The 22,086-nt window shown below is 43.3% G+C and overlaps 1 protein-coding gene across 4 annotated transcripts in view; it reads left to right on the top strand.

The window, feature by feature from the left end:
• WTIP (WT1 interacting protein) overlaps positions 1–22,086 on the top strand; it is a 147,656-nt gene that overhangs the window by 30,792 nt on the left and 94,778 nt on the right. For all 4 annotated transcript variants that reach the window (XR_009758874.1, XM_061594585.1, XM_061594584.1 and 1 more), the window contains exon 2: positions 19,627–19,728. Coding sequence is in view for 3 of the 4 variants with exons in the window: in XM_061594585.1 (XP_061450569.1) it covers positions 19,627–19,728 (102 nt within the window). In the remaining variant the exon portion in view is untranslated. The remainder of the gene's footprint in view (positions 1–19,626; positions 19,729–22,086) is intronic.

Below are 22,086 nucleotides of genomic sequence, written 5' to 3'. Positions count from 1 at the left end.
TACTGAAATTATTGGACTTAACAGGATTATTGAAGATGGAAGATGGAATTAACATTGATAATGGAAGAATGGCTATTGAAATTATTGGACCTAATAGATTTGAACGAGATGGATTAATCGACATGCTTATTTGGAGAAAAATTGATAGATATATTTCTCAATGAATTGAAACCTCTCTTTGACTTTTTGTGGAAAGAATAAAGTAATGTTTATGAGATTTGATGATTAATTAAGATAACTACTGGAGGAAAGTGATTTTATAATATAATTTAAGAGACAGGATTGCTATATATTGTAGACCTATAACTGATCTGCGACAAATCGGAAGTCAACATTTTATTTTACTGTTTAATTATTTTTGTTTTGTTTTGTTTTTTGTCTTTGAATGTTTTTTGATTTTGTTTTGTTTGTTTTATGAAAATTTGAATAAAAATTATTGTTAAAAAAAAAGAAGTATAAACCAAGTGTGGTATGCCTTCAGGAGATGCACCATGCATCGGGGTATGGGCAGCTCCTGGGGCCTAGATATTGTGAGGACCAGTATTTGGCTGCTTGCTGGTACTTGTAATTCTAGAGGGGTGGCAATTTTATTTGATGCAACTTCATCATTTTGAGTTCAAGGGGTTAAGAGTGACCCTAACAGAAGGTTTATTTTTGTGAAAGTAATAATGGGAACTCAAACCTTTACAGAGCAAACAGGGAGAACTAACAGGAGTTCGGTGGGGAGGTCATTAATTTTTTTTTTCTTGTACAATGTACCACATACCAGTGGGATTCTCCTATTTACCTTGGAGGTGGACAGGACAAGGGACAGTCCATCCCAATACAAATAGAAAGAAGCAGAAAGAAGAAAAGGTAGTTGAGACTATGGACAGGAAGGACACTCCAGTGGTGGTGACCTGTAAGGTGTGCGCAGTGTTTGGGTTTTTTTGCCTGAGAACAACATGGAATACACTTGCAACAAGTGCAAGCTGGTGGTGCTGTTGGGGGAAAAAGTAAGAGGTTTGGAACGGCGGGTGGCCACACTCAAGTGTACAAGAGACGACAAAGAGTTCTTCGACAGAACTCTGGGACAGCAACAGCAAAGAGAAGTACAGGAGGTGGAAGAACAACCCCAAGGTGAAGCAGAAGAGGAGACTGTTGTGGAAAGCAACAACAATTTAGAGGAAGCTCCGTGGAAAAGGGTGACAGAAGTAGAAGAGCTGGAAGACACCCTTCACTGGTAGAACTATGGAATCGCTTCCAGGCACTTGAGGATTAGACTAGAGGACAGTCTGCAGGGGAAGAATTACAGGAGACCCCACGCAACAGTGACCAAAAGGCCTAAGCTCAGTTGAAACCACTCCCCACAACAACAGGAAGAGAAGAGTGGTAGTAGTGGAAGACTCCCTACTGCGTGGGATTGAAACGCAAGGATGCCAAGAAGATCCATGGATTCACCAGGTATGCCATCCCTGGAGGATGGTTTAGAGATGTGATGGAAGGGTTGCCATCTCTCATAAAGCCCACTGACAGATATTCATGTGGGAACTGATGATACTGCCAAGTGGAACTATGAAGAAATCATGTCAGACTTTGAAGCTCTGGGAAGAAAACTCAAGTACTTTGGGGCCCAGATGATTTTCTCATCCATCTTTTAGGTACTTAGAAGAGGAGCAGAAAGGGAAAGAAAAATACTACAGGCTGACACCGAAGGTCATATTTCTTGGAAGATGGACTGCTGGCAAGTGCTGGGCTGCACCCATCACAAGGACTGGAAAGAATGTGTTTGGCCACAGCATGGAGAACTTCATCAGGAGAGCTTTAAACTGAATCCTAAGGGGGAGGGACACGTGAACTTGGCAGTAACAACTGACAAAGGACTGTGCATGGTAACAGGAACTGAGAGAACAGCTCTAATGGGGCCCAGTAATAGTATTGATAAAAATGTAGGAAGGAAGCCAGGCCGTAAATCACATGGTCTTCGATGTTTGTATACTAATGCCCAGAGTATGGGAAACAGGACGAACTCTTAATACAGGAGGGTAAATATGACTTGACAGGTATAACTGAAACTTGGTGGGATGACTCCCATGACTGGAATACAGCAATTGAAGGATATAACTTGTTCAAAAAGAACGGAAGGAATAGAAAGGGAGGCGAAGCCACACTATATGTTAAAAATATATATCCTTGCATGGATATATTGTAATGTAAGTTTCTGTACTATGTTTAATCTGAGAAATAAAATAATTATTTTAAAAAATAAAAATAAAAGCTTAGAAGAGTCAACTCTAATCATATCTGAAGAGGGAGGGGGTTCCATAACTGGGGTGCCTGTATCTAAAGCGCCTGATCTGGGGCTGCTGCATATCTAAATTTCTGGCAGTTGCTGTGCCATCAAGAGGGTGTCCCCACTAGATCTTAGTATTTGGCCAGATCCTAAGTTATATAGTGCTTTAAATGTCAGTACAAGCACATTGAACTTGGCAGCCAATGCAAGTCCTTCAGAATGCGTGTAATACATTCTTGGCAGGCTGTCCTACGTTACAGTCTAGCTGCAGCATTATGCATTAGCTGTAGCTTCTGTGCTAGTCTCAAAGGCAGCACCATGCAGAGCGCATTGCAATAATCCAGTTTTAAGGTTACCAGCTCAGTGTTTACTGTGGCAAGGCTATTCCTATCCAGGAACAGCTTTGGCTGAGCACCAACATGAAAAGGAAAAAGGCTGTCCTTGTGGTAGCCACTTGTGTGTCAAGGCAACAGAACAGAAATCATCAGTGGCAGAGTTCTCCAGCAGTAACCCCAAGGAAGAGATGGATCTACCCTCTGGACTGGCCCATGAGGAGCTGCAGTCACCAGAGCTGGCATCTCCATTCCTAAACTCCCTGCCACCAAACGTTGGTGATTGGTCCACAGACTCCTTGGAGGATGAAGAGATATCCCCATAGCTTCAAACCTCAGGGCTTAGAAGAAGTCAGTGGGTGTAGAGGAAGTGACCATCATTTTAACTGGCCAGATGCATCATTCCGGGGATGCAGCCTCTAGTCAATGACTACCTAGCCCAGGCTATAAAGATCTACCAGTTGCTCCAGGACACCACTGAGATATTGTATGTTTTGCATCAGCTGCAGAATCACTAGCTGTGGTTTGGGAACCCATACCTAGGTCCCTCTCCAGGGTGATTTGCGTTGCCTTGCCTTCTGCCTGGAACTCTGGACTGCTGACGTCACCCTTTCTTGGGCCATTACCTGTCTGCAGTGGTGGGCATCCCCATGGATCAGGACACTGCACTTACATTGACAAGGATGGTTCTAGGAACATTTCCAGGCAGTGCACCTGCTCTACAGGTAACTTCCCTAATTCTCAGACAGACAACTAATACTGTTTTCCAGAGGGCTTCTATCTTATCAGAGTTCAGCTTATTGTTCCTCATTGCCCTTACTGGCCCCACCACTGCATCCAGAATTTTTCAAAAATAAATTACATAAATATAACAGAAATTAGGCAAGTTTACTTACTTTGTAAAATTTACACCTGGCACAGTTTTCCTCGGTTGCAGAATTTGGGTTGCTTGGATGTGGAATTTTTTGTTTATTTAGCACATATAGCCCTGGACGTATAGCAAAAGGGTCAAGTGGAGCAGCATGTATAAAGGAGGCTTATTGGTTATTGTGGGCAGCGAAGTGAGCATGAGAGAAATGTACTGGTACATTGCATGTATAACCCTCGTGCCCTCTGCAGTTACATTGGCCGGAGTTCCCTTTTGAAGGCTAGAAAATTAATTCCTTACCTGATGGATTGTTGAGTTCTGGGCTCAGGACTTCAAGCCGGCTGTGAACAAGTTGTAGCCAGAAGTACAAGGCTGATTTAAACAAAAGAGAATCCTGTGGTACCTTTACACATTTTCAGCTGGTTTTGTCTCTTACTTAGGAGCTCCCCATACCCACACTTTCAAGATAAGCCTCCCATTTTTTTAAAAAACACAGAGTTTCTGTATTTTCAGTTCAATATGCAACTTTTTATTATTTTGTGTAGGTAATTTCTATGACACTTCATACTTAAGAAGTCTCTTTAGGAAAGAGCTGTTGGGATTTTTGATCTTGAGGATGTTGGATATCGGTGCCCCTCCTCCTGTTTTTACTGTAATTGTTAATGGAATGTGTTGCATTAATTGTTGCTTATTATTTTATTTATTAAAATTATTTCTATGCCACCCTTCATTTCAAACTTCAAAGAAATACCAAGGTGGTTTACAGAAAAATAAAACAACAACATACTACAATAAAAATACCAATAAAGTAAGAATAAAATATCAGTATCAGTTATGTAAACAGTTCAGAGGGTGTTTTTTTAATTAGTATGTTGGACTACGACCTGGGAGACCAGGGTTCGAATCCCCTCGCAGCCATGAAGCTCACTGGGTGACCTTGGGCCAGTCACTGCCTCTCAGCCTCGTGAAAACCCTATTCATAGGGTTGCCATAAGTCGGTATTGACTTGAAGGCAGTACATTTACTTTTAAATAAATTACAGAAGTCAGAGACGTCTGGAGCCAGTATTAGCAGTCAGGAAAAGCTTGGGTGAAAAGGTACTTTTTAAATTTAACATATACATGAAACTGTCGGGAGAGATTGTCTGGAGCTATGGGGTCCAGTGCCACCAATATGCTGATGACACCTAAGTTTATTTCTGTTTCCACCTGAATCCAAGGAAGCTATTTCAGTTCTAAACCAGTGTCTGTCATCAGTGGATTGGATGAGGGCAAACAAATTGAAGCTTCCTCCAGACAAGACAGAGGTGCTCCTGGTTACTCAGAAGGCAGATCAGGAAATAGGGATTCAACCTGTTTTGGACAGGGTCACACTCCCCCTGGCTCGCAGTGTGGATGTACTCCTGGATTCAGCCCTGAGCTTGGATGCTCAAGTTTCAGCGGTGACCAGGAGTGCATTAGCACAGTTACAACTAGTGCACCAACTGCGCCCATTTCCTGGAGGTGTCTGATCTGGCCACAGTGACACATTTATTTATTTATTGCATTTGTATACCGCCCCATAGCCGAAGCTGTCTGGGCAGTTTACAACAATTAAAACATTAAAAACAAATATACAAATTTAAAAACACATTTTAAAAAAAACAATTTAAAAACACATGCTAAAATGCCTGGGAGAAGAGGAAAGTCTTGACCTGGTGCCAAAAAGATACGTGTTGGCGCCAGGCGCACCTCGTCAAATAAATCATTCCATAATCATTATGGACATTATTCCATAATTAGGGGACTGCCACAGAGAAGGCCCTCTCCCTTGTTGCCAAACTCCCAGCTTCCCTCGGAGTAGGCACCCGGAGGAGGGCCTTGGATGTTGAGTGTAGTGTACGGGTGGGTTCGTGTCAGGAGAGGCGTTCCATCAGGTACTGTGGTCCCAAGTCGTGTAAGGTTTTATAGGTTAAAACCAGCACTTTGAATCAAGCTCGGAAACATACAGGCAGCCGATGCAAACGGGCCAGAATCAGTTTTATATGTTCGAACCGTCTGGTTGCTGTTACCAATCTGGCTGCTGCATTTTGCACAAGCTGCAGTTTCCGAATCTTCAAAGGCAGTGCCACATAGAGCGCATTGCAGTAATCTAGCTTGGAGGTTACCAGAGCATGGACAACTGAAGCCAAGTTATCCCTGTCCAGATAGGAGCATAGCTGGGCCACCAACCGAAGTTGCCTTTATTCACATCCTGTTTGAATGACTATAATGTGTTCTATGTGGAGCTGCCTTTGAAGAATGTTCAGAAACTTCAGCGGGTCCAAAGAGCCACAACCAGATTTTTAACTGGGGTTGGTTACAGGGAGTGCACGACTCCCTTGTTACAACATCTCCACTGGCTACCAGTCTGTTTCCAAGTACAATTCAAAGTGCTGGTTATAACCTATAAAGCCTCATACAGCTGGGGTCCAGGCTATGTGAAGGACTGTATCTTCCCATAGGAGCCTGTCTGACCCCTGAGATCATCGGGGGAGGCCCTTCTGTCGGTCCCGCCACCTTCACAGGCACGTCTGGTGGGGAAATGGGAAAGAGCCTTCTTGGTGGCTGATCCCAGGCTCTGGAAGGTTAGACTGGAAGATCTCCGGTTCCTAGGAAGGTTAGACTGCCTCCCTCCCTGTTGTCATTTCAATGGCTGGTGAAGACTTTCCTGTTCTGACAGGCTTTGGGGAACTGATTGCAAGGGATGTTAAATAGGGTGCTGTTTTTACTGATTTGTATTTTGTGTTTTTTTTAATTGCTATATTTGAATTGGTTTTAATTTTATCATTAATTACATTTTAATTAACTTCTTTATGTTTTTACTTGTATTTTTACTTGTATTTGTTTATTTTTGTAAGCCACCTTAAGTCTCAGTTCTGGGGAAAAGGCAGGTTATAAATTAATAAAATAAATAAATATAACAATAATAATAATAATTATCCCATGGAGAGACCATTCTACAAGGTAGGTGTTACTACAGAGGGACGCCCTTCTCTGCAGCGTTATGAGGTGGACATCTGCAGGCCATGCTAACTGGGCCTCTTCTGCAGACCATAGAGACTGGTCTGGTCTGTGCAGGAGAAGGCATTTTCTCTGGTCTGAGCTCCCAAGCAGTTGCCATTGCTGTAGTTGAGTTAATTCAGTATATTGTTTTAATTGTTAGCTGTTGTTAATTGTTGACTACTTATAGGGGAGATAATATCCCAGACCTTTCAAAATACAAGGCTTTACCTGGCCTACTGTAAGTGCAGTGCCCGCCTTTCCCCATCTGGTGCTCTGCAGAGTTTTGGACTACAACTCCCATCAGCCCAGTCAGTCTGGCCAATGGACAGGGATGGAGAGAGTTGTTGATTTCTGGAGGGTACTAGGTTGGGGAAGGCTGCCGTAAGCCCCGCCACCTTGTGCCTGACTACTCAGCACACCAGACTGATATTGGCCTCATCCATACATCTGTGTAATCCAGTAGTGTCCCTTACGCCTCCATTAATTCAACCTTATGCATTTGATGTTCTCCAATGTGTGGCCTTCCCACACTTTCTCCTCCCTTGATCCAGAATTTCCAATACCAGCTATACAAGGAAAAGGAGAGAAACAGCAATTAGAAAGAGTTACTGAGAAGGGATGCAGGTTCCATTGTCTCGCATTTTCATTTCCTTCCATGCCTCCTGCTTCTGTTGGGTTCCCATTGGCTCCTTCTCCCTTCTGACCTGAGCCAGTCAGCAACACAACAAGATGAGGAGGAGGAAGGGGGAGTTGTTGTTTTTTTAAAAAAAGGGCACACCTTTTTTCAGATGTGGAAAAAGTTTGGTTCATGTACAAGTGGAAAGCAATCAGGTTTGGACTGCCAGCAGACAATCCCAGTGAGAAAAACATGAATGGTTAGTATAGTCCAAGAAGTATATGTTCCAAGAAATGGCGGACATGCAGGCTTAGTAATGCCCTGGTGCGCTGAATGCCCATGCATACTAGGGGTAAGTGGAAAGGGGGCCCTGCTCTGCCGTATGGGATTCTTTGGTGCACGGGCTGTGTCTGCAGTGGACTGCATCAAATCCCCTCAGTGTGTGTGTGTGTGTGTGTGTGACAGATCTTGCTTCTCATCCTACTGGAATGCCTCTTGAAACCTCAGTTCATATTTTTAAAGTATTTTTTTTAATATTCAGTCAGTATTGGAAGTAGCAGTGAGAACCAACAAGGTGCTGTAACTTATCAGGACATTGAGAAAAACAACCCAAACGCCTACCACGACCCTCGTTTGGTTTCATTTAGCAATCAGCCAAAAGCGACTGTGTTTTGCGTGTGTGTCTTGAAATATTCTTTATCTGATGAATAACATGACTTGGGATGTTTCAAACATTTTGATTTTCTACAAGGAAACAGGAGGGCGTCTCCCTAGCTGATCATCTGTCAATTCTTTAAAAAAAATCACCCCCCCATGGGAGGTTTGCTTTCCGGAGCCAGAAAACATTTCTGTCTCTTGGGAATAGTGTAAAGCAGACAAAATACATGCGGTGTAGCCCAGTTGGAATCCTATGCCAGGAAATAGAAGGACAGCTGTTAAAGGGTCTTAGAATGATAACATTTATGTGGGAGCTGATCTAATGTGGTGAGTCTGGCATAAAGACCTGGGCTAAAATCCCACCCTGTCAGAGGAGCTGTGGGGCACATTTCCCACCTCTAGATGGGGAAATGGTATTATGCAGTGTCCCCACAGATAGCATGATGACTAGCACTTGTAAACAAATTGCGATCTCTCTCTCTCTCTCTCTCTCTGTTTTATGTGCCTCATGTGAGTGAGTAGCTTGCTTCCTTTTCAGTTAGAGCTCTGCAGTTATACAGAAGTCTGCTAAGCTCTGATTGGCCCTATACCCTGTCACATGCAAGCCATCCAAAACAGCCAGGGCTGCGTAGAGCAGCCTTGTATATAAAGATGCAACAGCCCACGTGGTTTTCAGATCATTAGAATGGCTGCTTCTGCTGGTGGCTGCCTTTTTCATCAGCTACTCCAGATGCCACCTGCAGCACCTTCTGCCCCCTCCCTCTCAGAGGAAGAGCCTGGACATAAGAAAAGCCAACCTAGCCCAGAATCCTGTTCTTACAGTGGCCGGCTAGATGCCTCTGGGAAGCCTGCAAACAGGGCATGATGAGCGCAACATCACTCTCCCCTCTTGTGATTCCCAGCAGCTGCATTGCCAACTGCCATAAACACTTCCACATGTCCCCTCTTATGGTGGATTTTAATTGTAAACCACTTTGGGTCAGGAGTCAACCTTGGCCCCAAACTGCAGTATAAATACAATCTGTAACACAGCAGCAGCATGAAAACTGAAATAAAAAAGACAAACTCTTCCCATTTACATAATATTCTAACCCTATTAGTGTGTAGGGCATAGCCATGATGATGGCAGTGTGGGGTGGAGGTCAGATGAGCACATACGCACATATAGGACTCTTGTTATGGGAGTGTCCTGATTGCACAAGGCCCCTACACCAAGCAGGTACTTGTGTGTTTGAATTTCTCTGCAGACAACCACGTTCATCACATGGTTGTTGCAGAAAGAAGACTCAACGGGGTACAGGCCCCACTCTGCTGTCATCACAGATATGCCCCAAACATGAGTAACGTGAGAATAGGATTTCTGTGCCTGCTTGCCTGGAGACAATTTCTTACCTGGCACAGGTAAGGAGAGGAGCTGCTGTTTTCAAGTCTGTTGGATAGTGTACCAAAAAGAACAGATCTGTGCCGTATTCTGTAACCTCTGTAACCTCTTCAAGCGACTAACATTTTGCATATGCTTGCTTGTTGCTATTGCATAATTATAGAAAGTCAAAGAGCTACACAGGGGTCTATGTCCTGCTGAGCAGGCAGAACCTTCCCTCCCCTTCAGAGGCTCCACGAGGTATTGGCCAAATATTTCATTCTGAGATGCTGTGCCAAGAGCCTGTAAATCTCAGCTTGCCCAGCATTGACACAGCTCTGTTCAGAGATTTCCCAATCTCTCTGTGCTCTCATGAATGGAGAAGGTTTTCTGTCCACTCCAGGCCAGCCCTGCTTGTGCTGTGGTGCCAAGGGTAGAGAAGAGGCAGGGATTGAGGAGACTCCTCTTTTCATCCCCCTTCCATGGTCTCTGCTGGAGATCATAGGTTCACCTTGCCACTCTAGTTAGCAAAGCCAACTAGCTGCCGAAGATAAAAGATTTGGAGGGAGGCTTTATATGGAATGGAAGCAAGGGTAGACAGCACAGCCAAATGGTTACTTCATCCTTTGCCAACCTGGTGCCTTCAAGATGTTTTAGACTATGGCTCTCCCCAGCCAGATGTACCACTTATGGTTGCAACTCTTACCTGTATCTAGTGTAGATGGGGGAAAGGGTTAGTCTGCTGCTCCAAAGGCCATTGCCTGCCCTATTCACTTCCACTTGAGGTAGATTCTAGCACCCAATCCCTGGCCGCTTATAGTGTTTTCTTATAGTACATGCTTGTGCATGGGCAAGTTTATAAGAAAGCATTGCAGCCAGAACTGGAACATCAGCCACGCTGGGGGAGGCTTTGCAGCAGGAAGAAGAGACAGCGGCAACTTAGCAGGCCTGATTTGGTGAGCAGAAAGAGGAGTCAAAGGTCTGTCTGCCAAGAGCTCTTGTTTGCAAATAGGAACCTCCCCATCTGGGACTGGGAGTTCATTTGGCAAGCTGCCATGGTAAATGGCAGCCATTCATTTACATGTGAATATGGATATATCTAACCTGCAGGCTGTTATCGCTCACCATTTCTTTCTCTTCCATTGTAAGCTGCATGTATAATTGCAAGTGACTTCCACACTTCGTTGGGTCTAGCGCTCCATGCGGTTGTGTATTTGGTAAAATGTATTACTAAATTCGTATCTCGCTTCATAGCAAAGCTTTCAACATGATTTACCGTAACATTTAATTACAAGAAGGAAGCAGCAATATAGCACTAACGTTAAGATGAAATGCAGTAGCCGTGCAGCCTAATAGTCTTAAATTTGACTTTTAGATTTAGCCAGAAAAAGTAAGCAAAGGTGTGCCTTTTTGTTGGGTGTCTTGAGAGTTTGCATGCCCTTTTGTTCTTCAGTAGCTTCTGTGCATTGAGAATTCTCCAACATAGATGCTAATGGGCAGTACCTGTTTCTACAGGGATCCATGTGGATATTGTAAATGCTGTATACAAGTTTTTTTCCTTCATGGGAACAAATAAGGCAACATCACTAGCCTGCTTCGTAGGCTGTTCATGTGAAAGGGCAAAGCATGTGGAACGGGACTCTGCCTTTGACCATGCCCTCTATGAGGGCCTAGCTTCTGCTGACGCTGCCCTCACCATCCACACATCAGCATGTGCCAGGCTATGGTTTGAAGGCACATGAGGCCACCACCTTGCTGAAGCGAAGCCGGTCTGGATGGGAGGCTGCTTGGGAACCACATGTATGCCACTTTGGTTTGCATGGTGAAAGAAAGGCAGGGAATAAATGTAAGAAATAAATAAATAAGATGGATCTTTTAGCTGGGGAAGTCTCCCCATAGGCCTCTATGTGCGTAGCCTTCCCCACATCCTGGAAACCTGTGGGATCCAGGATGGCTATACACATAGAGGTCTGCCGGCAAAGACTTCTCTGCCTGTGGGTGGAGCCAGGAGGTGGTCAGCAAATGCATGGCCCAGCAGTCGATTTTTGCACACTTTATGCATATAGAGTTAGTGATGGATAAGTACATAGTTTGCTTCCTCCTGTACCCTAGCCAGTTTGTTGATCATCTTTTTTCATTCCTGGGGGAAGAGAACAGAACAGGAGGTACCACTGAGGAAATACTAACAGGGAAAAAAGGTTCATTATCTAGTTAGTGGCCTCTCTAGATCTATTTTGACTTGCTTTTCATATATCCCCCTAGACTCTTTCAAATAACGGCTTGGATGGATGCTGTTTGGCCCTGGCCCAATCCTGTGACTCACTCTCGGCCCAAGTATTTTGACCAGGCCTAGAGACTTGTGGTTATGGTTGCTGAGCAACCAGGTCTTGTGGTCTCCAACACCCCCAGTTGTTTGCCTGCTGGGTAAGCTAGTCCAGTCGGTGAGATCTTTGGGGGCTTTAATTTAAATGGGTCTACGCTGAGTATATCTTCAATTAGTATAAGCTTTAATTCAGTTACAACCAGAGATGTAGCTGTTCCTGAATAATATCATCATACAACATAGCCTAAGAAAACTGGTCAATGAATCCCTATTGATATCCGTTTCATCTTTAAAAAGCAATGCAGTACAACAAAACACACAGTTGTTTCTTAAATAAGAATGAATGATCCAACACCTTTTTTTTATTCTGTGAGGCAAGTGTGTACAAGCTTCTGAGTTAGACTGAGCTCTTCACAAGGCCAATAGGAGTCAGCACAAATTCTAAGCTATAAGCGTCATAAATATCTCCTACTGCAATCCTAAGCACATTTACAAGGGAGTAAGAAGACTGACAGAACTCAGTAGTCACAAAATGCCTGCAATGGGGGACATAACATAATACAAAATTAGAGACAATACTGTCATGTGGAGATGGAAAGGTAAAAGTAATGTACAGGTTTCCTTTTAGACCAAAAGGGCAGAATGGGTAACTGGCCATGACCAGGAGAGATGCTCTCCAACATATGATAGCTCTTGTCCATAATATTATTTCTATGCTAATTGGAAAAAACTGGACAAAAATTTAATGAGCAAATGGTTATTTAGGCTTTTATATGCCACTCATTATTAACATTTCTAAGAGACATTGATTCCAGTAGAAAATACCATGTTGTGCCCTTTTCAAGCCAACAAGGTATTCTGTCTGTCCTATTTAGAGAGCTACTAAGAGTAGCAAACTGTTAAAAAAAAAAGAGATTAAACCCTAAACGATTTAGACCCAAGTACCTGAAGGAGTGCCTCTCCATGTACCAGCTGACTTGGGCCCTGAGATCACCTGGTGGCCCAGACTTGATCCCACATTGTGTCTTGAATAATAACACCCAGGGCTCTTTCCCATGTTTCTTTGAGAAGGAAAGAGTTACCCATTGATTTGTCTATCAAAAGCTTAGCAATTTCTGAAGTAGTGCCCCTCATATCTGAATCAAGTCGGTAGCACACGTAGCCCCTCACTCCTCCTTACCAGTTTTCTCACAAACATTATTACTTGTTCCCAATTAGTTTCAAATTGCCCAAGGTTCCCTAACTTAGTCTGCAGAGCAGCCCCAGAAATAAGTTGCCCTCTAACAATGAGATCTCTAATGTAGTAAAGGCCTTTATGAGCCCATCCAACAAATTGGATACATTTATCACGATTAAAGAAGTTAGGATGGGCCAGGATCAGGATAAGTGGTGAAGGCTTAGGTGCCAACACTTCAGACCATCTCCAGATCAACAAAGCAGATTTCCAAAAGGGATTCAGTATTTTATGTACTGAATGCCATGATAGCGTCAGTTTCCTGACTCCCAACTGAGCAGAGCAGAGCAGAGGGAGCTGTCTCAGCTGGTCCACAGGAGAGGAGATACAAGCAAGCCAGCTGTCAGAGAGAGAGCAAACAGGAGCGTGACAAAGGAGCTGTAGCGAGGAAAAGAAAAAGGCCAAGAGAGCTGTGAAGCCGTGTGCTCTAAGTCGTGTGCTCTGAAGGGCTCCATAACAGCTTGATTGGAAGGGGTGTGGCCTGATAGCTATTGGCTGAAGTTTGACAAAGGAGTTTGACAGGGGAGGTCAAGGGGGAGGTCCCTAAAAAATAAATAAATTACTAATTCTTCTTGTACGGCTCACCACATACCAATGTAGGACAGGACAAAGCAAAGGCCACTCCAAAACAAGTACTGTAGTTAGAAACAAACAAAAGGTAGAAGAGAGTATGAATAGGAAGGAAACTCCAGTGGTTGTGACCTTCAAGGTGTGTGCCATGTTTGTTTTCTTGCCTATCTGTAACTGGGGAGCAACAGAAGACGTGGGCTGCCCATGAGTAGGACATGTCAGCAGCCAGACTAGTGACTTTAGCAAAATGGAAAACAGGTATCTCTCCGTTCAGAATCTGGGACATAGCTCTTTCAGAGCACCTCACCCAGCATAACAGAGTGGGTCACAGTCAATCCAAAGAGACCAATTTGATGCAGTTTGGTTCCCCTTCTTTTGCTTTGTGAGTACTTCTGTAAAGCCTTCAGTTACACATTTCTTTATGGGAAGAAAATGTGAATGTTTTTATTAGTGATGATTCTAAATCTAAGGTTCATTCTTCAACCTGTGGCATTTTCTTTTTCTGTAACCATACTGGGTATTACTAACATTTTTTATTGAGATTCTTACTATGTAATACTATATTCCATAACACTTTATGGTTATTCTGGTGTCTCTCTCTCTCTGGGCACCAGGTATTGTTTTGTTGTTATTTTGAAAAACTTAATAAAAATGCATATTTTAAAAAGATAGGATTCTCTCCCAGCCCTGGCAAGATTTGCCAAAGATTGAATCAGGGACCTTCTGCCTGCAGAACACATGCTCTTCCACTGAGCTACAGCCTTTCCAGATAATGATTGGCTGATGTTGAATTTATTGTTTGCATTTGAAATCCTGCTTGTTTTTTTATTGTTTTTGTTTTCATTGTTTAAATAATGTTTTATTAGTGGCATACTGAAATCGTCTGGTTTTAAATAGTATATTGTAAACTGCCCTGGGATCTTGACTGGATGAAGAGCAGTTAAAAGTTGAAGAAATAAATAATAATATGAGAAGAGGAATGTTGCAGGAGATTTTTGTGGACGGTAAAGAAAGGGCTAAGAGGAGGCATTAACCTGAATGTTCCCCAAGTGTGTGTGGTGCGGCTGTTGCAGTGTTGGCACCGGGGAAGTGGAGAGGCAATGCAAGCAAAAGAGAACTTTGGATTGGGCCACCTTCTGGTAAAGAATGGATACAAGGATTTTGACCCTCATCGACATTTGGCCTTCCAGACTGCAACTCCCATCATCATAGGCCATTGGCCATGCTTGCTGGGACTGATGGGAGTTGTAGTTCAGCAACATCTGGAGGGTCAAAGATTCTCCACCCCCGTATAGACTATCCATGGAAGATGCATATCAGGACCAAGTAAGTAGGTTTGCAATGACCCCAGGTACTGTGTTGATGGGAAATTTCCCATTTAGGGTATTTAGTGCTTTACTACTGCACCCCCAACACTTAAAAAAGCAATGATAACTATCAACAGTTGTGGATGCATCTCTGGACACTTTCACAAAATTCATCTGGGAATGAATGTGAATGTTGACAGTCACCAGATTTCAGACATTCACTGTAGCATGTTCATGCATTTTTCTAATGCATATTTTATTTATAATATATCTTTCTGAAACTACGTACTTTTCAACCGACAGCTGTTAAGTGCTATGTTTTTTGGTGTGGTGGAGTTGAATCACCAGTAATCTGCTTTCATTGGGCTAATTGTTTAGGAGGGAGAGAAAACAGGCAACAGATTCTCATGCCACAGTGTTTCCCAGGAGAGAGAGCACTGTCAGTGAATTCACTAAAGGATGGGCAGCATCTAGCAGTGTTTGTGAATGAGTTCTCAAAAGACAAGGAAATGGCCTTCTGCCATCTTTGGAAATAGAACAGGAGAATCAAAGGGGCTGTTTCTACTGGCTTGAAATGTCAGCAGCAACAGTCACTGATGTGCTCAGATTCTGAAAGAGTGCAGATGGTGGCAGTGAAGTGCCAGAAGACTCTGAAAGAACTGTTTGCATTGCCAAAAATAAACTTAGTTAATGTAGCAAAAACTTTAGCAGAGGCAGCACTGAGCAGTTATGCTCGTGTGTTACTGTGCCCCAGTGCAATTCTATGGGCTCTTTTGCATAGAGTGAAGGCAACACGTACTGCATATTCGTCTCTGGGAATTGTCAGCCCCTACTTTTGGAAGACCTCATTCCCATTCCTTCCAAACTATCGGGATCTTTAGGCATGACAGTTGCCATTTGTAATGCGCCTGGTTTGGTTTTTTTTATTACTATTATTTCTAAAATTATAGACCAGGGTGGTTTCCAACAATACTTCAAATGCATAACAATGATTTAAAGCATTGGGAACATGCCAACAAAGAAAAGTGGATCAACCAAACCATGTCCAGCTGGAACAGGGGGACTAAGCTCCCACCATCTCCCAGGGGCAAAATTGCCCCCCACCTCCTTCCTCGACTGCTATTTCTAATCATGTCACACCACCACCACTGCTGAAATTCAGTAATGTGGGCAACACAGGTGACTTCCACATATTTTGTAATGGTGTTTGTTGCAAACAATCTGCCTGTATCATACACATACACATTCTAGGAAGCCAGAATTGGCAGTGGCTCTCTTCTGTGTGTACAGTTGGTGGCAGATTAAAGATTGGTGCCAATAAAGTGTTGATATTATAGTATTGATATTGATGTTGCTGATACTTTACTGTTATCTTAATTGTGTTTTGTTTTGTTCCTTCTACAGGGAAGAAGGGCAGGATATAGAGTAAATAAATAAATAATTATAATTTTATGTAAACCTCTTCGACACTTGTGACAAAAAGCCATATACTACTACTACTACTACTACTACTACTACTACTACTAATAATAATAATAATAATAATAATATCTACCAGATACATGAACTATCAGTAAGAACAACACCATGAGAATACTAAAACCGAGGGGTGGTCTTAGTAGTTTATTCCAAATGCCTGGGAGAATAAAATTGTTTTTACTTGGTGGAATCCCAACAGACTCTCCACCATCTGTACTTCCAGGGCAGAAGAATGGGAACTCTATGTGGGAGGCCACAACAGAGAAGGCTCTTGCATGTATCACTGTATAATGGGCCAATCTGAATAGCAGATTTCAGCAGCAGCTTTTATTTCCGAGTTATGTTGTGGTTTTTAAACATTCAATAAGTATTGCAGTCAGCTATCCATTCTTTTTTTAAAAAAATAACAAAATGCCCTTTCTTTTTAACATAAGCTATGAATCCAAGGATTTGACACAGATGTGTAGGTTGTACGAATGCAGTGCAGCAGCAATAATGGGATATTAGAAAAACCAGTGGGTTGGAATATATGCCCATGATGTTTCTACATGGCCAGGAGAGGTTGGACAGGGAATGGCAATATTTTTAAGGATGTCAGTGTTTCAGAGCCTTTAAATAAATCTATGGTGCAGATTCATTTGAAATACTATGAAATACTATGAGTCAGCTCACCTCAAAAGTAGACCATACATCATGGAGAGATACAGAAAATGGCAATAAAAATAACAGAGATTGAAGTACCATATCTGAAAGGAAAGTCAGCAGGGAGAAGGGGGGCTTTTTCATTTGGAAAAGGGGAGCATGATAAAGGCTTATAGAATTATGCATGGAGTATGGAGGGAAAGTGGATAGTTTCTTTCTCGTCTTATGTCATATGTGCCATATATACCATTAGTGAAAGGACCCACTGAAATGATTGGCAGTAAATTCAGGACAGACATTAGAAAGGATTTCTTCACACAGTGTATAATTTATGAAGTTCACTAACTCAGGATGTGGTGACGGCTGTCTTAGATAAAGGGGAATTAGACATGTTTATGGAGGCCTGTCAGTGGCACCCATGATGGATAAGTGGAATTTGCAGATTTAGAGTCTTGGTATACCATTGACTATCTGTAGCTGGAGAGCAACAGCAGAGGTGGGCTGCCCATGAGTAGGACATGGAGGCTTCTTGCCAGAAGAAACTGGATGGTAGACTAGATGGACTCTTTCATTTCTCTGATTTGGGAAGGCTGTTTTTATGTTACCTACTTGAGCAATATGTGATGCAAGAGTTTCATCACAGCATCCTCTGGGACACTGCAGTGATTCTGGACACCATTTTGAGACCATGGTGCAGCCTCTTAGGGCAGTCTTAGGCCAGGCCTGTTTATGGCAAATGCACTGAAGTCATATGCCTTGGTGAAAGGTGCTTTGTGCAGGGTCCCATGGCCCCAACAGGCCATATGAAACTATTTAGTTAAAACTTTGAATGTGTGATGGGGCATGCTTTCTACAGTTGGAGGTACTGTGCAGCTGACAAAGTGCTGCATGTTTTGATGTTTGTACTGCAGTGGTCAAATGAACAGGTACCATCATAAATGCTTTAATAGCATAACCTATCCAGAGGGATGTTTCTGTGCCAGTCCAGGCCTGAAACCCATTCAAAATTGGTCTAGGTAATAAGCCTCATCCCAGAGTGCATGGAGCTGAATGGCCACCACCACCTGCTTGGGACCCCTGCACAAGTAGGTGACATTGGCAGCCAGCCAATAGTTACTACTATCCTTAGGGCCCAGGGTTGGCTTTTTCAGGAGTAGCCCCATGACCACTTCTTCCATGGTGGTCAGGACCACACCCTCACATAAGATGGCATTTGCCAGTCTCTCAGCCCAGCCAGTTATCCCTTCTGCTAAATGTCATCAGCAGTAAAGGGCAAAGATAAGCAACCACAGGTAGTGGGCCACATGTCTCGAAGCACCACATCGTCTGGTTACAGTAATTGAAACTTATCCAATAAACACAGAACCAGGCAGACCTCTGGAACCTCCTTAAACTGAAACAAGGTAGCCCCCATCCAAGTGATTTATCCTCAAAATGTTTAGGAAACATGGAGTGCTTTCAAGGTGTACTTCATCTCTTCTTGTGGGCTCAGCTGTCAAACACAACCCAAAGCACTGAGATCTCTGCTGGACAGCATTTCTTCTCTGCCACAAAGTAGTGTTCAATCTTACTTGTGTCCAATCGTATTCACACTGAGTTTTTTGCAAACTGGTCATCTCCTTGCCTAGTAAACCAAGAAACTGAAGCAGCTTTACCCAGAAGGAGACTATGTTTAGGAACCATTGTGTCAACATATCACACAGAATTACTTGGGCTGTTGATATTGTGGCCAGACAGATAGTCCCCAGGGGCTCTTGGGAATCTCAGATTCAGTTGGCCTCTAGGGATGTGTCATTGAAATGGGTTCAGTGCCCCGTCAGAAGGGAATAGCCCCAGTCAGTGGCTTGAAACCTTGAAGGCTTTTTCCCTGCCATGCCCTACCCAATATTTCTACCTTATTTCCCATTATAGCCCATACCCACCTCTCTTTCAACATTCCCACCCACAGCTGTTCACAAGTTTCTGGTGGACTTACTCACTCTCCCTTCCTGATCCTTATACCTAGAACTTCTTCCCAGACCACCCTTCTTCAGAGCTACCTCTCCATCTAGCTTTTGGCCAACCACACCTTTTGCTCCTCAGCTTCAACTGAAATGAAAACCAAGTCCTCATTGCTGCACCTGCGCATTCCATCAGTGGCCTGTCCTACAGTTGAAATCTCAGGACAAATCCCAATGGGTCTCTTTGTTTGCTTATCTTAGTCTGTAAAGCTCCATGCACAGATAATTATAATTAATATTATCATTATCATCATCAATTTATTATTAATGTTCTACACAATTATCTCAAGGCAATGTGCAATAAAAACGGGGGGAAATCAGCAGATATATTTAAAATAAAACAAAACCAATACAAAAAAGACACCCATGGCAAAGACCCATTCATCCAGCTGGGAAAGCCCATCGGAACAAAAATATTTTCAGTTGTTTCCAGAACGTGCAGATAGTGGATGCCTGTTGTATCTCAATAGGAGTGTTATTCCACAAAACACGGGCAGCTACACAAGTTCCTGTGGAGTGGACTCCTGCAAGTTCCAAAGAAAATAGGAGAAGCTCTCCCGCAGACTACAACAGCATACTGAGTATGTTAAGGGATAAGGTGTGTCAAAAATAACAAAGCTCTGACCCAGCCCTCAACACTGTCCCCCAAGACAGCCACCTGTTGTGGATGCTTTAATTTGGATTCCTGCGTTGAACGGGGTTGGACTCGATGGCCTTATAGGCCCCTCCCAACTCTACAATTATATGATTCTATGTCAGCAACATGCTTATCCTATTTTGAGCAGATACATCGAACCGTGAGTGACTTCTGATGCCGGCAGTATCTGTTGGACAGTAAGAACAGCTGGTTAGATGGGTTGTGAATGCCTTACTAGTCAGGAGTTTGGAGATGTTGGTTGGATTCCTGCTGGGTTCTAATGTTCCTTCTCTCCCTTCTCCATAGGTATTTGTATCAAGTGTGGACAGGGGGTATATGGGCCCAGCCAAGCTTGCCAAGCCATGGGGAACCTTTACCACACCAACTGCTTTACATGTTGCTCTTGTGGTAAGTCACATACTTATGCAATATGCACTGCCTTGTGTACCTGCTTGATTTTGAGTCCTGCCGTTTGAGGTGTCTTCACTGTGTACGTGGTCTTGGCTTGATGAATTAGGAAGTAAAGATATAAAATGAGAGTGGAGGGTGAAATTAACTAAGATACTTGGCAAACATCTGCAAGTTATAATAGATTGCAAAAGTCATGATTCTGTGATTCTACCAGAAGTGAGGTAACTGGTACCCTGATGAACTCAGTGTACAGCAGGATACCGGGGGTGGTCAGGTTTAAGCTGGAACATTATGCTTACTTTTTAGTGCTTTTCTTTGCCGCCCTGGGCTCCTACTGGGATGAAGGGAGGGATATAACTCTAATAAATAAAGTAAACAATTTTATTGCTACTTTTTAAAAGGCATACAGGTGCTGGAGGATATTGAAGATTGTCAGGGTCCTCTCAGTTTTAGAATGTTGTCCCCGGAGATGTTTGCCTGGCACCCATTTTAATACCAGGCAAAGATCTTTTTTGTTTTCACAGACCTTTTAAACTCCGTGTTTTAAATCTCTGGTATTTCACTAGGTTTTGTGAAACTTCTTAGGATTTGCATGGTTGTCTATCATGATTTGTAGACTTCTCTGATTTAAAATTACTGCTTTTATTTATTTAAAGTATTTATATTCTGCTCTTCATTATAAAAGCAATTTCATAATGGGTTGCAATAAAACAGAGCTCATATACATAAAAGAACACCATAAAATAAAATGGCATAAAACAAAGCAGATGTTTTAGTGTTAATGCTGGTCACACTATTTATGTGGATTTTGTTGTTGTTTACTGAAAGGTTTAAAAACTTTTTTACAATAAAAGGATCCCTCTTTACCATTTCCCAATGATATAGATTTATGTGGCTTTTGTGATTTTAAACTTTTTTATCACTTTTTTACGTTAACCAGAGACCAGTTGTTACTGAGAAAGAGATAAATGAATAGTAAGTGAATTAATTAATTAATTATTAAATGGGGGGCATCTGTTGAAATGATCTCCTCCACGTGTGTCTCCCTGATTTGGATCCGTGTAGTCAGAGCACTGCTGACCAACAGTTTTTCATGCTTGCCAAAATTATGACAAACGTGTTAACATTTTCGCCACATGACAAAAAACAACTGTGTTTCTGAGGGTAGAAGAATACAAAGGAATGTTTGAATTATTTTTCAGGTTTAGTTTTATTATTATTACTGCTTGGGCCAGATACAAACAAAAGAATTAATAAGAGTTAAAACGTAGAGCTATTTGTAGATAGGGTTGGGGGACATTCCTGGTTAGGGATGACTCCTCCTACTGGTCGTGACAGGCAGGGTCTCTAAACGTCTTAGTCTCCTTTCCAGGGGGAGGAGTCGTCCCTCTCTTTCCAAACCGGCCCTGCCTGCGGCCAGTGAAGGTTGGATCTTTTCTTCTCTCTATTCAGAACTCCCCTTTGTCTGTTTTTCACTTTTCTGTTGCTCTTCTCTCAGTTACTCTCCTCTCATTTGCTCACTACTTTTCGTCTCCCCCCCCCCCGCTTTCACTCCACTGGTTGGGGCCTGGGAGGCTCGTCGAGCCCGGCTAGGTTTTTTCGTGCCTCAAGGCACTTCAAACTTCAGCGGAGCATGGCTAGCTGCAGTGTCCCAGCTACAGCGGCAGCCACTTCAGGAGACAGACTCCCTGCTTGCCATGCATATTGAGCAGGATCGACATCTCTGGCTCCCCCCCAGAGAGCTAGCGTGACGGGGTGCCTGGGAGTACCTACAGAACACAGAATGTTAAAGGCAGCAGTGGGGTCGAGTTGTGCCCGCTAAGGTGGCTTGCCATCGTGGCAGGTTCCTGTGCTTTTCTTCCTAGTGCAGAACAGCTGCGGCCGCCATTTTTCATGGCTTTGTCTGCTTCTCTCTCGTTTTCCCGCCAAGACTCCAGCCATGCGGGAGAAGAGATGGACTCTAGGGGCAGTAAGAGCAAGGCTGAACAAGTTTTCAGCCTGCACTCTCTCCATCCTCAAGCGGGGGGGGGGAGATGAGTATTAATGAAGGTATGGAAGTTTTCCTCCCCCTGCCCCATTTTCCCAAGTTCATGTCATGGATTAAGGACTTTATAGCCTCTGAAATCAGTGGTTCCCTTAGTCATGCCCTTAAACATAAGAGGGGCAGACACTCAAGCAGGCGTTCTCATATAGGAAAGCAGGTGCACAGATCCCGCTCTAGCGGCTGTAGCAGGGAGAGAAGATATAGCAGTTCACCATCGCGCCACAGCTATTCCAGATCCCCTCTCTCTACTCCAGCTACCAGCCAGGGTGGCACGCCTGCTGCCACCAATTCAGGGAGCACACCCCCACACT

The sequence above is a fragment of the Rhineura floridana genome, chromosome 13, assembly GCF_030035675.1.
Source record: "Rhineura floridana isolate rRhiFlo1 chromosome 13, rRhiFlo1.hap2, whole genome shotgun sequence".
NCBI lineage: Eukaryota > Metazoa > Chordata > Lepidosauria > Squamata > Rhineuridae > Rhineura > Rhineura floridana.
Note: the sequence above shows the minus strand (reverse complement) of the source record. Positions and strands in the feature narration are given on the sequence as shown.